At 43.8% G+C, this 17,636-nt stretch overlaps 1 protein-coding gene across 5 annotated transcripts in view; it reads left to right on the top strand.

Moving 5' to 3' along the window:
- The window catches only part of SYNE2 (spectrin repeat containing nuclear envelope protein 2), a 553,640-nt gene that overhangs the window by 188,749 nt on the left and 347,255 nt on the right, over positions 1–17,636 (top strand). For all 5 annotated transcript variants that reach the window (XM_073570820.1, XM_073570828.1, XM_073570812.1 and 2 more), the window contains 5 exons: positions 1,116–1,684; positions 2,850–3,011; positions 4,260–4,410; positions 10,753–10,911; positions 16,959–17,120. In XM_073570820.1, coding sequence (XP_073426921.1) covers positions 1,116–1,684; positions 2,850–3,011; positions 4,260–4,410; positions 10,753–10,911; positions 16,959–17,120 — 1,203 coding nt within the window. The remainder of the gene's footprint in view (positions 1–1,115; positions 1,685–2,849; positions 3,012–4,259; positions 4,411–10,752; positions 10,912–16,958; positions 17,121–17,636) is intronic.

Genomic DNA, 17,636 nt, shown 5'->3' with positions numbered 1-17,636 from the left:
CATAATACATTATAAATCAACATCTGCACTTATATCTAACCAGGGGAAAGACTAATTAACCAGGGCTAATATGAGACAGGAATTAGATACAGGAAGCATAAATATGTACCAGCGATGCTATCACAAGGGGAGAAGAGAAATGAGATGCTTCCTGAATGGAGGCTGAAGGAAAATGGAGAACTGGAGGGAAATGGAGGCTGAACTAACCATAATGCTTTGCAAAACCTACCAGAATGCACTGCAAAGCTTACCAGAATGCACTGTAACAGAGAGAAAAATACAAGCATCAAAGTGAAAGTAAAATAACACAATAACACTGCGGTTATGACTCTGGTCACTAGAGGGAGCCAGAAACACAGAAAACATTAACAAGCAGATAATCAAGGATTATGAATTAGATGTTGGAGACAGAACAACTACATTATATTGAGACATGGTTCTGGTAGAGTTTAACCCCTTTCTGACATCTGACGTAATAATCTATTCTTGTGCCCTGGGCCTTTTTGACCAATGATGGATTAGTACATAATTTTGATCGCCCGCACACACGGGTGCTGCGCTGGCGATCACTGCCGGGTGTCAGCTGATTGTGACAGCTGACACCCGACACTAAGTGCCATGAGCGGTCACGCACCGCTTCCGGCACTTAACCCCCAAAATGCTGTGATCAAACACGATCGCAGCATTCCGGGAGCCGGTAAAGGGCTGACAGTCCCTCTGCCTTTGGATCGGAGACCCCGCGGCGTGATGCGGGGTCCCGATATTTGCCATGGTGACCCGATGTCGTCATGATGATATCCGTGTCGCCAGAGCTAGTAAACTTGATCAGCAATATGCTCAATATGTTCCTTTATGTTCAGATAATTATCAGACCTAGGAGTGTGAAGAAATAATTCATGCAATTTTTTTTTCCCCAAATGGAAGTGAATTAAATTTTCTAATATTGCTAATTTCTTAAAACTGCACATCTCTATTTAAAAGCCTCTGTTTTTCCTGATCTCAGCGAGTAAATTCATATTTATTTGTGGGACAAGCCGGTTAATGAAAAAATAAACTAAAATATTAATGCGTAAAAATAATACTAAAGTGATGAGTTTTCTGTGTTTTTTTCACAGGATGTCCAGAACACTTGTGAAATTGAGATCGAACATTTGGACAGCTTGGATGCCTCTTTCATTGAACCAATCTCGAAACATAAGACTGAGCTTCAAGCAATAAATGAATCGATGAAAGAACGAGAGAAAACTCTTGACTCCCTCGGAGGATTTCTATCTTCTCTTAACATAGCAAAAATGTCAATTGAAGCTGAGTTTCCAGGTTCCGGTATGGACAGGACCATTCTGCAGGAGAAGCAGCGGAGACTCGAGTCTTTAGAAAAAGACATCTATCTTCTGGGTCAAGAAGCTGAGAAGCTTGATGACTGTATGCAAGCTGCTGAGATCCTCCTGGAAGATCCAGAAAATGGTGGTGAAACCTCATGCAAGAAAATGATAAGTGCCTTTTTTGAGAAGTTAGAAAGCGCCCAACAAGCTGTCCAGGTTGTGCTTCAGAGCCTACAAGAAGCCGAGACCCGTGACCACCAGAACGAGCGCCTGAAAGACTTATGCAAAAATATTCAAGATATTCGGGATCAAATTGATAAACTTGGCCTGAAAGAACCAACTATTGCTGCCATACAACAGAGGTATGTAATACCACCCTGTACCTATAGAGATCTAGTGCCGAAATATGTGAGTTAGACCATGTCCAGATGGGCATTATACAGCCCAGTGTCAAGAAATAAACTGGATCAAGTCAGGCAAAAAAGGGTAAAGCAAAACTTTTTCAAAAAGCTTTGCTATGCCATGTGGAGAGAGGTTCACACAGAGTTTTTTTTAGGTCAATTTTTAAATATTTTTGACTATTGACATGTCCCATTGTCGTCAATAGAATATCTGAAATGGCTTTTAATGTGGATTCTGAGGTGTAATCAATAATATGTGTAAAAAAAAAAAACTCAGTGTGAACATACCCATTGGGTATTTTTTACTTGTGATATGCTTGATACCCTTAAGTTAATAGGTGGCTTCCTATATGTGTCCTTCTCCATTGATGTCTATGGGAATTAAGCCGCAATCATTTCTCTGTTTTCCATGTACATGTTTTATCCGTGTCTTTTATGGATAGAAGATATATCCATTATAGTCTATAGAACTTTTTACATCTTTGGGGTTTTTTGTGTTTTTTTCTTTTCTTTTGTGTGTCCTAAAAAAAAAATGGAGATGTGTCAGTTTTTAATCCAAGTCAAGAATCTAACTTGCTCATTGAAATCACAAATCTGTTATTCAAGCGTTTCTTTTTTCTTCTTTTTAAGAGGTAGAAGAAACTTGGTATTTTGTTTTATTTGCACATGAAAAAATTTGATGAGACACTGTTGGTAAAAATGGCCAAACATTCTTTTATGCATTTGGTCGAAACTTCCTGTTTTTCACCACTGTGCTGGATCCAATTGTCATCAGTTGTGTGAAGGAGGAAGCTTGGAAATCAGTGGCAGAGGTGGCACCCATACCTATATGACATACCCTATAATTAGATGCTTTTATGCTTTTTCTATAAAGCCACTTTATGGCCATCTGAAAACTCACCGATCTTGAAATTGTTTTGCTACTTGGGTCTTTGGACTAACCTTTGGAATAACTTGATTTAGGGCAAAACTGATGGCCCAGGCTCATTTCATCCTTGCGTGTCCCAACTGCATCTAGGATGACAACGTTATATTGGACTTATTATTGGCTCTTTAAGATTCTCTTTTATTTATTTATTGTGTCGATATCCGGTTGAGTTGTTTTCATCTTATTATTTTATTTTAGAATGAAGTCATTGATCACGCTTGAGAAAAAGTTGGAGACATTGGACCAAGAAAAGAATTCAATTTTCGACGCCTTTCAAAAAGTTTTCAAAACTCCACAAACAGAAGATTTGACTGGGTGTGTGGACATGTGGGAGGACACACAGCAGTATCTTAGTCACAGGTAAGGGGCGTCACATCCATCTGTCTGTAGATACGTCTGTGGTGCTTGTTATATACAATTTCAGGATACTGCTGTTTTACAGTAAAGTGTTTTTTTTTCTTGTTTTTTTTCCACTTCTTAGCCTTTGACCTAAGGATAAAGAAGACTTGTCATCAGGTGAAAAGCAGACAATTTTTTTAATGTTGTTTTATTCCCACTGCTCCCCTGAGTCTTCCATTTTTTTTTTAAATTCACCATACGGTTCCAGAGATGTGGGCTCTTCTTTATTTAGTGCTAAATTTTATAGTCTTTACCAAGGCGGCAGTGCTCAAAGGGTAATAATGCAAATGCGATAACAGCTGAAAGACACACCCCAGAGGTTCCTGTGAGCCATGCCCCCTAGGTAAACACCATAAAAATCGGCACTTAATTAAAAGGACGAATCTCTGAAACTAATTGTCGTTTAAAAAAAAATACAAAAAGTTGAATATTCAGGGAAGCAGCCAGAATAAAATACCGTAAGAGCAAAAAAAAATTGACCTTTTGACAGGTCTGATTTAAGTGGCCCAATGATTTAGAACAATACAAAAATACACACTGGGTAGAAACTTTGGGGTGTACACTGGGTGACTTATATAGTCATCAGTTAGGTGTACCTGACCCTCAAGATTGAAGCCATGGGCCACCTGAGTAGTTTGAGAGTCCAAGGTGCAGAGGTGCCCCAGGAATGGTGACCCTGTATTGCTATAGATAATTGGGTGTGGTACCCTATTTGAACATTAGGCAAATTTGCACAGGACTTCTATTTTTACACATTTTAGCACAAACCTTATTCTGTTTCTCTTGGTTTGGATGCAGAATTTTTAATTTTACCGGCGGAGAATCTGGACAGTATTACACTGAGAACATCTTCACTATTTATTTCAATCATTTTCACTGTGCGGCCTCATCACAAGGATATTTTGAGTTGCAGTTCCACTACCAAGGTGGATCCTGTTGAGCACAACTGGCTGTCTGTAAGCTTCAGCAAGGGTAGGCCCTCCAATCTTTCACCCTCACTTTGTCCTTCTGGTCTGGAGGGACAAGGAAATGTTTTGGAAGGCCCTTCTCCTTTTTGCCCTTTTATGCTCTTTTTTTGCTCACGTTTTACTTTTTAAGTGCACTAATCTTGGGCACTTTAATTAAAAAAGAAAATAGTTTTTTTATACTTTTTTGACACATTGTGGTTTTGTTTTATTCATTTAACTTTTTGTTTGTTTTGTTTTTTAGCAAAGAGCAATGTGATGCCATCATTGAGCTCCTTCGCAAGTTCCAGCAGCACAGGACAGCGCTGACGTCCTTGATTCAAAAAGTGGAGATGACAATTTGTCATCGGTCCTTTTATATCGGGAAAGACAATCTTCATAAAATGATGATGGAGGTACTGGGAATACTAGTTAGTCTGGTTTGAAACTGATCATGGTTGAGGTCACATATTCTTCTAGATGTCAGATGAGTCGCCTATTCAAATCTATGGGTTTGCCAAAAAATTGAATTTCATACGGATCATCCATTTTGCATCCAAGTTTTTCAGATACACTGCCATTATTAACCCAGGAAACTATATTCAGTCTTGTACATTTTAATTACTGCTGATGTATAAAAATGTAGATACAAAATTGTATTTTTTTTCTGGATGAGAAAAATCTGTTAAAATTTTTATACACTGGTGTTAACTTAGCCTTACAGGCCAGCTATTTATTCTGGCAGGTAAGTGGGTCCCAGCAGGTAAACCCCCTTTATGATGCTCATATGCCTATTGGTGCTTATCTCCTTCGTGATAGTATAAATATACTCCATATAGAAACAAGCGGTGTGTGGATTGGTCTCAGGAACTGAGACTGCTCCATATATGCAAGATGCTGACTGTCATGTACAGCCGGACCCTGCATCTAACAATAGTGACCACGAGCTAGCCACATAAGAAGACGTCCATATTGATGTTCTTCAGCCACCACTTATCACGCAGAACTTTAGCTAATCCTCTTCTATCTAAAACTGAATGCAAGAAATGTGCCATGTTTATAACAAGATCATGCAGTCAGCTTGATTTTTCCCTAGAAATATTTTCAAAATCAATAACCAGTCTGACGACCTCGACCTATTGATTAAAAGATCCAATAGTCTCAGTTCAGTCTGTGGAGGGGACATCTAAAGTGGTCAACTTTTAGCCATCCCACCCTGACCTTCCTATAGACATGCATGCTTAGCTCACCCAGGCATGTATGTCAAAATAATGGGATATTGCAGCAGTGTTATAAAATATTTTCCAGGTCACCACCTGACAGCACACTGGAGGACGTCCTTCTTATCCGCAGTGGGACAGGAAACCACGAGATCTTAAAAGGATCCTCCCCTTACCACCCTTTAGTGTTTTTCCTGTCCCACTGGGGATAGAACGGTGAGAGAAGATCCGACCGTTCCACGCAGATGGTTAGGATCGGGGGGACCAGCCTTTTCCCTTCCTACCTCAAGAATTCTGCAGCTGACACCTGGCAGAGGGCCCCTCAGCCCGTCCAGTGTAGCGCCGCTCCTGGAGATGGGGTCGCTTCCTCCTGATGGGGGCTCTCGACCCCCGGATGCCGCCGCCGGCACCTCCGATGTCCCGAAGCCCGGGCCGCCTTTATGGAGTCCACTCACCCCACAAGTGGACTCCGGCAGTGGATCACCGCATCCGTGGGACACGGCATGTCAGGGAAGGCATGGCCGCGTTGTGCCCGAGGACCGGGGCGCGTCACTTCCGGCCGCGTCATCGAAGCCGAGGCATGTCACTTCCGGCCGCGTCAGGAGGGCCGGGGGCACGTCATTTCCGGTCGCGTCGTCACTGCGCGACTTACGGGTCACGACTGCCCGGCGTCACAGGCCGCAGCCAGTATAGGTTCATCAGAGAAGGGGGGCAGGCGTCTTTCTCCAGTAGAGTGGATCGGCAGCGCGAACAGCACAGTGCGGTCAGCAGCAGCCACAGCAGTCCTCTCTACCCAGGAATGGAAGACCAGGCAAAGACGGAGACGGGACCGGAGAGCCAGGGTCACATGAGTAACCTCAAAAGAGAGGTCACTGCAGGGCCCCAGTAATGCACACCCCCCACAGAACACGTATTTTATATGTTCCAGGGGGAACCTCCACCTCAGAGAAAAATGAGCCCAGGAGGAAAGATAAGAAGTGTCCCGTTTGCTCTAAGAAGCTAAAGGACACGTGGCAAAAGACCCTCTGCGATGCATGTACAAAACGCATAGTGGGGGAAGAACAGGCTACACTCATGTCTAACATGAGAGCAATGATTAGGGAAGAGGTGCAGGCTTTGGTATCCGGCCTGGCCACTCCCCAGACCCCGCAGGTGACCTCCCAGGCATCCAGAAAGAGGCAGAGGGAGTCGGACACCTCTTCCGAGGACATCATGTCAGAATCAGATGCAGAGGAGGAGGAGATCAGAGAGCACCCAGAAAGAGGAAGGAAATATCTTTTTCTGTCCGGGGATACGGACGAACTCTTGGGGGCAGTGCGGCAGACTATGCAGATCGAGGAACCTCCCGGCTACCCTCTCAATACAGGATGAGATGTTCGGGGGTTGCGCTCCCAGACTTCGATGGTCTTCCCAGTAAACACCCATATACGGGCAATGATATTAGACAAATGGGAGGAAGCAGAGAAAAGATTACCTGTCCCCAGAGACTTCAGACTTCGCCTGCCGTTTGACCCAGAGGAGGTCAAGGTCTAGGAGGAGATCCCTAAGATAGATATCCCAGTGGCGAAAGTATCAAAAAAGACGGCGATTCCTTTCGAGGACTCCTCAAACTTAAAGGAGCCCGTAGATCGGAAGGCAGACTGGCTCTTGAAGAGGGCCTGGGAGAGTTCAGCGGCGGTCATAAAAACAAATATAGCCGGAACATCAGTGGCACATTCCATTTATTTATGGATAGATGATTTGGAGGAGCACCTGTCGGATAGAACTCCGAGAGAAACCATCCTGAAATCCCTCCCTTTACTAAAGTTAGTTACGGGGTTTTTGGCTGACGCCTTGGCAGAGTCCGTTAGATTCACAGCCAGAAATCAATCCTTGTCCAACGCAGCCAGGAGAGCTATCTGGCTTAAAAGTTGGTCGGGTGACATGCAGTCAAAAAATAAGCTGTGCTCAATTCCCTTCTCGGGGGGTAGAGTCTTTGGGACTGTGCTCGATGATATCTTACAGAAGGCGTCAGACGAAAAAAAGGGGTTCCCTGAAGAGAAACGTAAGAGGTATCAGCCCTTTCGTAGACCCCGTTACAACCAGAGAACGGACTACAGAGGGAAGGGGAAGTCGGGTCGTTGGAGCTACCCCAAAGGGGGCGAGGGGAGAAGTAGGAATAGAGACACCATCTTCTCCGGCCCAGGATCTAGCTCTCGAAGAAAATGACGCCACCAGAGTAGGGGGGCGATTACTCAAGTTCAGGAGAGAATGGCAGGAGGTTACCACCAGCCCCTGGGCACTACAGGTCATTTCTCAGGGGTACAGGATAGAATTCAACTCCCTACCCCCAAACAGATTTTTAGTGACCAGCTCTCAACTCAGTCTGGCTGCCCTCATGTGGTTGGACATCCAGGATCTCCTGGAGATAGAGGCGATTGTGCCAGTACCCGCCCAAGAGGTGGGGGGATGACACTATTCGACCCTCTTTGCGATAAAAAAAAACCATCGAGGGAGACCAGAACCATAATAAATCTCAAGCCCCTAAACAAGTGGGTAGCATACAAACGTTTCAAAATGGAATCAATAAGATCCACGATTCCTCTTCTGGGAAAAGCGGTGGTAATGTGCATGCTGGATCTGAAAAGCGTGTATTACCACGTCCCCATCCACCCAGACCACCAAAAGTATCTCAGGTTCGCGGTAAAAAGGGACGGCAAGATACACCATTATCAGTTTCGCTGCCTCCCCTTCGGCCTAGCATCATCCCCAAGAGTCTTCACAAAATTAATGGTAGAAGTAGTGGCCTACCTAAGAGCTCGAAACATCACGGTGGTCCCTTACTTAGACTACTTCTTAATCATAGCAGATTCAGCAGCCCAGCTCAGGGTCGACTGTCAGTCTTCAATTTCCACGCTGCAAAGGTTGGGTTGGATCATAAATTGGTCAAAGTCAGATCTCATACCCAAGCCCAGAATAACATTTTTGGGGGTCATGCTAGACTCGGCAAGAAGAATGTCCTATCTACCAGAGGAAAAGCAAGCCAGCATGCCAAGGAAGATTCGTCAGTTTTCAAAAAACCGGGTATCAATCAGAGACGCAATGAGGATCCTGGGGCTGACGACTTCATGCATTTCCTGCATCAGGTGGAGTCAATTCCACTCCCGCAACCTACAACGGGCAGTCCTAGCGTTCTGGGACAGGAGACAGAATTCATTAGACAAGAAAATACAGTTAACTCCCCGGGTCAGAAGGTTGCTGCTGTGGTAGACCACGCCGAGAAACCTAAAAACTGGTGTCTCATGGATTCAATCTCCGGAAGTCGTAGTGACAACGGACGTGAGTCCACATGGCTGGGGCGGATACGTCGGAGGAAAGTACTACCAGGGACGATGGAGTCCGGAGGACAGCAACAGGTCCTCCAACTTCAGAGAACTACATGCGGTCTGAAAGGTACTACTCGTCGCCTGGTCTCTGGTAAAGAACATGCATGTCAAAATACTATCAGACAATACCACAACAGTAGCCTTTCTCCGGCACCAGGGCGGACCAAGACACCCGGCGCTGCAAGGCTTAGCAGAGCAGATCTTCAGATGGGCGGAAAGAGAGGTCCTCTTAATCTCAGCAGTGCATCTGGAGGGCACCAGGAACCAGATCGCGGACTTCCTCAGCAGAAGAAGAATAACCGCAACAGATTGGGAACTCAACAACGAAGGGTTCAGCAGCCTGTGTGACCGTTGGGGACAACCGGAAATAGACCTATTTGCGGACAAGCGGAACGCAAAAGTCAAAGCCTTCTACTCCCTGAGCCCTCTGGGAAACCTGACAGGGATAGACGCCCTATCACAGTCCTGGAGCAGAGGCCTGTTGTACGCCTTCCCGCCTCTAGCTCTCATTCCACGACTTCTCAGGAAGGTCTACGAGGACAGTGCCAGGGTCATATTGGTGGTCCCCTATTGGCCAAGAAGAAGTTGGTTTCCCCTACTCAGGAAGAAATCACAGGAGGAACCCATTCTCCTGCCAAAAAGAGAAGACCTTCTCCACCAGGGTCCGGTCTTACACCAAAAGCTGGAGGCGCTCCAGTTATCAGCCTGGATCCTGAGCGGCAGGTCCTAAGAGCAAGGGGTCTATCGGACGAAGTCATATCTACCCTGCAAGCAAGTAGAAAACCCGTGACCGCAGCAATATCCAACAAGATCTGAAAAAAATTCTGCAGCTTTCGTGGAGAGGCGACAGTCGAGACTGATCAACCCAACATCCCGAAGATCCTTGACTCCTTGCAGGCAGGATTCAAAAAGGGCCTTAGACCCAGCACTCTGGGAGTGCAGATTGCAGCCTTAAGCGTGTTCTATGACACAACCCTATCATCACACCCGTGGATAGCCCGGTTCTCAAGGGTGGTACAGAGGCTTAAACCCTTAATAAGGAAGACCGTCCCTCCTTGGGACCTTAACCTAGTCCTCAATGCGCTATGTAAACAGCCATACCAGCTAGGGACAGCGATAAATATCGGTAACCTCTCACTCAAAATAGCTTTCCTAGTAGCAGTTACCTCAGCCAAAAGACTAGGAGAACTTCAGGCCCTATCAATCCAAGATCCCTACTTACAAGTATTTAATGACCGGTTAGTCCTAAGACTTGATCCGGCCTTTCTACCCAAGGTTATCTCAGACTCAAACATGAATCAGGAGGTAGTGCTCCCTTCTTTTTTTCAGTTCCCCAAAAATAACAGGGAAAAAGCTTACCATAATCTAGATGTCAGGGAAACTGCTCTCAGGCACCTGGACATAACCAGGCCTTGGAGACAGGATAATAACCTCTTTGTCCAATACAGAGGCCCTAACAAAGGGAAAAAGGCGTCGAAATCCACAATAGCCAGGTGGATTAGATCCACTATTAGCACAATCTATAGGGCACGGGGCCAGAATCCCCCAGGGAGTCTTATAGCCCACTCAACTATGGCCATGGCCGCAACATGGGCAGAGAGGGGAGGAGCCTCGGCAGAACAGATCTGCAGAGCAGCATCTTGGGCCAGTCTTAGTACTTTCTCCAAGCACTATAAACTAGATGTGACATCCACACAATTAGCATTTGGGAGAAAAGTACTCCACGCAGTAGTCCCGCCCTAGAACCAGTATCCTTTGGTACTACTCCAGTGTGCCGTCAGGTGGTGACCTGGAAAACGGTAATTAGACCTACCGGTAATTGTGTTTCCAGGAATCCATCCTGACAGCACTATTAGTTCCCTCCCGATGACACTTTCCATACAACTGTAATGTAACATGTGTATGAAGAATGTTGGTTTAAATAAAATCTATGTTTGCATCCATCCAGATGTGTTACTTTGTGAAATCACTGAAGGGTGGGGATAAGAAGGACGTCCTCCAGTGTGCTGTCAGGATGGATTCCTGAAAACACAATTACCGGTAGGTCTAATTACCATTTTCCCATGTGTATTTTAGATGCTGATGATTTTACATTCTCGACTGACCAAATCCAGAACTTGACACAGTAGGTGTCTCTGTCTCCTTTTATCTGATGATCAGTTGTTCATTGCAGGTTCAGGAGCTGAAGCAGGAGATCGAGGATCACTCTGAATATGTAGAAGAGATCAACTCCATCTGCAACAAGCTGCAGTTCCAGATCAGTAAGATAAAGAGGTGTGAAGATGCTCCATTCCAGGCGGAAACCAACACGCTCATCGACAAGTGGTTAGATGTAGGTATTTTCCTTATCTGAATTCAGCCCATGTTTTTACATCCTGTTGGAAGATAATGATTTGTTTTCTGGTTGGGCAGAGTTCCCATTAAGGCACTGTTCCCACCTGCGTTTTGCAATTCATCCTGAGAACGGATCCATTACATAATGAATACAAAAGACACCAGAAGAACCCTGTGGTCTATAATGGGGTCTGTCGGTTTTCTATTATGGTGTCTCTTATTATAGTGGAAACATAGCACAGCAAGTTTGTTGCATAAAGGATGCAACCGTGAGTCCATTAACTATAGGACAGGATGGAAGAATGGAATTGCAATGCTCAGGTGTGAACAAGGCCTAATACATGATGTAACTGTAACGTGGCGCGGGTGGTAAACGTGGGTGAGGTACTCATCTCTGACGCCCCGTCACACTACATGAAGGTTGAGATCCTAGCTAGGTGTGTGGGCTTTGTCAAAAGGGGCGCTACACCCTTGCGGGTTGCATGTTACCGATGGCTTGGGTTGGCCAGTACTAGATGTTGAGGACTTCATTGAGGGAGACCACCAGTCAAAAGTCATCTTTTTACTGAACGATATCTTGGTGGGAATTATATACAATAGATAGCGAATACACAACTTTATGAACGTCTCCTTCACTATATGGAGCAGGGGTGGGCAATTAATTTTGCCATGGGGCCGCATTAGAAATTGGGATGGTGTCAGAGGGCCGGACTAATATAATTAACTCAGTTGTACCCAATACTATATATGTATATAATATATAGTATACATATGCTATCTTTTCATAAACAAACAGTATGTGAAACAATGCAAAGATTTACAATACAATGAAAATATGGAGGACCTAATTACATCTTTATTTAATGATGAGATGATGAACTGCAACCAGCTTGTGATTGTGCACTTTAATTGTAAACTTTAACAGTGTTTGGAAAAACTTGCTATTTTAGGTCTCGTAATGGCGACTCAAATTGTAATCTTTAAACACAGCTATGTGCTCTCCATAAACTAAGCACACAGCTTTACCTTTGGCTTCAGCAAATAAATATTTAGAAGTCCATTCCTTGTTAAAAACTCTGCATTCTGCATCAATCTTTCTTTTTTTAGCCGACATATTTAAGGGCTATAACAGCTAACCTTGCCTAATTCTTCCTATGGGAGTCTCTGCCCAAGTTTCAGAAGAACGTGGGTGCTGCAGGGGACAGGGGAGGAAGCAAGTGGTATGTGTATACCACTCCTGTACTGGTCACAGGGGCTTTATTAGGTGCTGACCACTCTACCCAGAGTCCCAGACCCTGGCCTGACGTGAACACCCAGTCCAGACCCAAACACCCAGTCCAGACCCAGTCTTAAGTAATTGATGCTAGCCTTACGTTGCACCACAGTGTCACTGGTCTGCTTGCAGCAGTATAGATCACACCATGCCTCCGCGCCCACACGTTTTAGCACAGAGTTGGAGGCGTAGTGTGATGTATACTGCTGCAAGCAGACGCCACCAACGGCATCTACGCAGCCCTCTCTCAGACCACGCCCCCTCCAGCCTCGACCAGTCAGCGCCGCAGGTCTGGTGTGTGTGCGGTGCGCTGGAGGCAATGTTTCTGTGCCGCTCTCAGGAGGTCGGGGTCCGCTCCGCTCACCGCCACGTCTGCCGGGGCTCCTCTGCTTTCCTCATGAATGATTCGTGAGGAAAGCAGGAACCGGAGAAGACGCAGACACCGCCAACGGCATCTACGCAGCCCTCTCTCACAAACCACGCCCCCTCTCCAGCCTCGACCAGTCAGCACCGCAGGTCTAATGTGTGGGCGGTGCCCTGGAGGCAATGTTTCTGTGCTGCTCACAGGAGGTCGGGGTCCGCTCCGCTCACCGCCGCATCTGCCGGGACTCCTCTGCTTCCTGCTTTCCTCATGAATGATTCATCATGAGGAAAGCAGGAACCAGAGAAGTCTGGGACCCCTCCGCGGGCCGGTCACAGGCAGTGGGCAGGCCGTATGCGGCCCGGGGGCTGCCCCTTGCCCAGGTCTGATATAGAGCATCTTCCCACACAGTCGTTTGCGTTCTATTTTTGCTATTTCACTTTCCATCACCAAGGTCCATCTCAGTACTACAGTAAAGTTAGCAAGGTCCTAGTCTCAACTTGCGGTTCCACATCTTCTTTCTCCTCAAGGGGACTATATTGCCAAGATGTCCCATACTTAGCTTCTCTGCTACTGACGCTGTAGAACTCCAGCCAGGGGCACTCTCTTCGTCTCATGTTTTCTGTACTGTCGTGGCCCATTAACTCTCTGAGTTATAAACTTGGTACTGTCTCGTTAGACATCCTCTCCCAGGACCTGTCTCCGATTGACCGCTCTGTCTTCCTGTCAGTTCTCCTTCCCTCTTTACACCAGTTCACGCTAACCATCATCTTGATCTTCCCTCACTGTGGGACACCCATGCCATGCAGCACGGCTTATTTTCTAACCTTAGGTCTGGGACCTATCTGATGTTCTGACAGGAAACTATCTCTGTTCCTTCATCTTAGCGCCACCCACTCTGGGCTAGCCCCAATAATTAACTCTTAACTCTCCCTACTGTTGGGAAAAACACAATACCAACACTAATAGTGCATTTCACAGTTCACATTACATAATACAATATGCTTGTTCTTCAAGTGGGAGCGTGGGCAATAATATTTTTTTTAAATCCCCAAATAAATAAAAAGAAGAAATAAATATCTTTGCATTAAATACATTTATTTATGTAAATAAAATGAAACAATAAAAGTACGGTACACATATTTGGTATCTCCGTATCTGTAACAACCCGCTCTATAAAACTGTCCCACTAGTTAACCCCTTCAGTGAACACCGTAAAAAAATAAATAAAAAACGAGGCAAAATACAATACTTTATCATCATACCGCCAAAAAAAGCGCAATAAAACGCGATCAAAAAGACGAATGTAACTGAAAATGGTACCGCTGAAAACTTCATCTTGTCCCACAAAAAGCAAGCCACCATACAGCTCCATCAGCGGAAAAATAAAAAAGTTATGGCTCTCAGAATAAAGCAATGCAAAATAATTATTTTTTCTATTAACTAGTTTTTATTGTGTAAAAGCACCAAAACATACCCAATTTATATTTTTTTTATCGCTGTAATTGTACTGACCCGAAGAATAAAGCTGCCGTACCAAGTTTACCACATGCAGAACGGTATAAAAAAAACAAAAAGCAATTCCTGAATTGCTGGTTTTTGTTCATTCTGTCTCCCAAAAATCGAAATACAAAGCGATCAAAAAATGTCATGTGCCCGAAAATGGTACCAATAAAAACGTCAGCTCGTGGCGTAAAAAACAAGCCCTCACATAACTCTGTCGGCTGAAATATGGAAAAATTATAGCTCTCAAAATGTGGTGATGCAAAAACAACTAGTTTTCGCAATAAAAAGCATTTTTTAGTGTGTGACAGCTGCTAAGCAAAAAAAACTGATATAAATCTGTTATCGATGTAATCGCACCGACCCGAAGAATAAAGTCGCCTAATCACTCATACTGTACTAGGAACGGCATAAAAAATAAAACCAATTCTTCACGTGCTGTTGATTTTTTCATTCTGCCTTCTAAAGATCGCAGCAAGGCTTGGCGCATGTTTATCCTGCACTCTGCGCTGAGCACTTCCACTGGGGTTTCTGTGTAAATCTCTGAAACAGATGGTTCAGACTGAACCCCCGGCGGAAGATTCCCTATAATGAGGGAGATGGAGGTGGTGGTATCTTTCTTTTTAGGATTGCATAAAAGTGCCGTCGGCCACAGTTTTGTGCACTTCTGCAAAGGACACCGCTGAATAGAGGCCAGATGGAGTCCAGGGTAATTCTGCTGCCTCATTATGGAATGGATCCATCGGGGGTTTCATCTGTCATCGCTCGGAGATTTAGATGGACACCCCGATGTAAGTGCTCAGCGTAGAGCGCCGGATAAATGCGATCATAAATGGTATGTAAAATGTTCCCAATAAAAGCTTCAACTCAATCCAAAAGCAAGTCCCCACTCAGGTCCGTCATCTGTTAACAGAAATATAGTGGTTTCCATGTTACTGGTAGCAAAAAAGGCTCTGGAAAAGCGAAATGGCTTCTTGCCCCCCCAAAGAAATTCAGCAAATTCTCCGCTCCCAAATCCAGATGCCCACCTCCTTTCTAAGCCCCAGTGTGCCTAAACCACATTTAGCGCACACATGTTTGGCATTTCTGTAGTGATGAGAGCCCACCTAATTTAGAGTTGCATGTCTCCAGAAACACGGACTGGGCATAATGTACTGGTCACTACAACGGCAGTTTGCAATTTTCACTCAGCAACATCCACTGCTGCGTGTTTCTGGAAAACGCCCATGGAGTCAAAATCATCACTACATCTGTAAATAAATTCCCAAAGGGTTATAATTTCCAAAATGGGGTTCACTTGAGGGGGGATTCTGCTTTTCTAACAATTAGGGGCTCTGTATATGGCGTCCGCAAACTGTTCTAGGAAATTCTGCACTCCAGGAGGCAACTAGCGCTCCTTTCCACTCGAGTCTCTCCGTATAGCTAAGTAGTACTGTACAGCCACATATGGGGTATTGCCACGTTCAGTAGAAATTGTGGGACAAATTTTTACCCATTTCACAGTATGAAAATGTAAAACTTGGGGCTAACACACAGTGGTAAAAATTATTTTATCTTCACTGCTCAATGGTATAAAGGTCTGTGACACACCTGTGATGTCAAAATAATCACTGCACCCCTAAATGAATTCATGAATTCATTGAGAGGTTTAGTTTGTAAAATGGGGTCACATATAGGGGGTGCTGCTGTGTTGGCACCTCAGAGGTTCTGCCAATGTAAAATGGCACCCTCAAACAAGTGCAGAAAAACCTGCACTATAATATGGCGTTTCCTCCCTTCTGAGCTTTGCACTGTGCCTCAAAAGTAGTTTTCAATGACATATAGGCTATCAGTGAACTCAGGATAAATTTCACAACAAATTTGTGAAAATACAACATTTGGACTGAAAAAAGATTTTTGTGGGAAGTATGTTGTTTTTTTTATTTTCACACGCTTAACGTCATAAACTTCTGTGAAGCACCTCTGGGTTCAAGGTGCTCAATATACATCTATATAAGTTCCAAGGGGTCTGGTTTCCAAAATGGTGTCACTTGTGGGGGGTTTCCATTGTTTAGGCACATTAGGGGCTCTCCAAACGCGATTTGGCATCCTCTAATTATTTCTGCAAATTTTACATTCAAAAAGTCAAATGGCGCTCCTTCCCTTCCAAACCCTGACGTGCGCCCAAACAGTTGTTTTCCCCCACATATTGGGTATCTGCGCACTCAGGAGAAATTGCACAGCAAATTGTATGGAACAATTTCTACTGTTACCCTTATGAAATTGCAAAATTTGGAGCTAAAAAAGATTTATCTGAGAAAAATGTGTTTTTTATTTTTTTTTTTATTTTTTATTCTCTTTCTACAGATCATTGACAAATTAGCATTTTTTTAATTGATCGCTGAGCAATGGGTAAACATTAACAGAAAACTTCATTCATTAAATAAACACCAATGTAAAAGACCCTTAAAGAGAAGCTGTCATCAGAAAATGACCTATTCTTTAAATCAGGTTTTTGTGTTTTATCAAACATTTTTTTGAATTTTGGCAGCTTTTTTTTTTTATATTCAATCAATATTAAAAATGTAAAAAAAATAATATAGAAAACTTGCAATTTTCACACCAGCCACCAGAGCTTTTTTAGACTGTAATCCTAATTTAAACAATAAGTCACATTCTGATGACACATCCCCTTTAAGTTTAGCTTTTGGCTGACAGCATTTGAAGGTTCATAGGTACCCTTAGTAAAGTTATTTCATTTTTTTCTTTTTTTTTTTTTGGTCTTATAAAAACTAAAAGTAAAAAGCAAAGAAACAACAATAAACAACAAAAGCATAAAACAAAACCATTGCCTTTTGTAAAAGTTGAAAATGTATCATAGAACATAATGTATCTACAGTATATTATTTCTGTGGAATTTTTTTTGTAGGTATGTGAAAAACGAGATGGCTATGATGAAAACCTAAAAAGGGCTGTCTGCCTATGGAACAGAGTCCTTCTTCTCTCACAAGAGATGGAGCCTTGGACAGAAGGGAAAATAAAGCTCTTGGAAAGTTCTAATCTGACCAGTGATCATGTGCGATCTCTACATGTAAGTAGAGATCTTACAAAACTGCATTGATTTTAGATGTGGATTTATCAGCCAGAAAAATTCAGAAATGATAATTCCGTGTGTACATACCATTAAGAAAAAGAAAAACTACTAAAAAAATCCCCTTAAAAAGAGCGTGTCTTGACGATTCTGCTTGAAAAGTGTGTTGTTTTTTAATGTCTCAAAAAACTATGTGTGAACATAGCCTAACAATGAACCTGCTTTTAGCTCCTTCCAATATAAAAATCATTTCAATCTCCATGCAAGATGCTTTCGGGCACATTATGGGTGCATTCAGTCTGCAATGCAACTTGTAAACAAACTCAGCTTTGTGAACCAAGCGAAAAGAGGAATTTTTGTTACTCACCGTAAAATCTCTTTCTTGGAGCCTTCTTTGGAGGGCACAGGTAACCATGAGGTGTATACTGCTATCGCTAGGAGGCTAACACTAGGCAAAAAAAGAAAATAGCTCCTCCTCAGCAGTATACACCCACCAGCAGTCACTAAATACCTCAG

Source organism: Dendrobates tinctorius, unplaced genomic scaffold (genome assembly GCF_039654945.1).
Source record: "Dendrobates tinctorius isolate UK_male_01 unplaced genomic scaffold, ASM3965494v1 ptg000006l, whole genome shotgun sequence".
In the NCBI taxonomy this organism is placed as follows: Eukaryota; Metazoa; Chordata; class Amphibia; order Anura; family Dendrobatidae; genus Dendrobates; species Dendrobates tinctorius.
The sequence above is the reverse complement of the archived record's forward strand: the minus strand, read 5'-3'. Positions and strand labels throughout refer to the sequence as shown.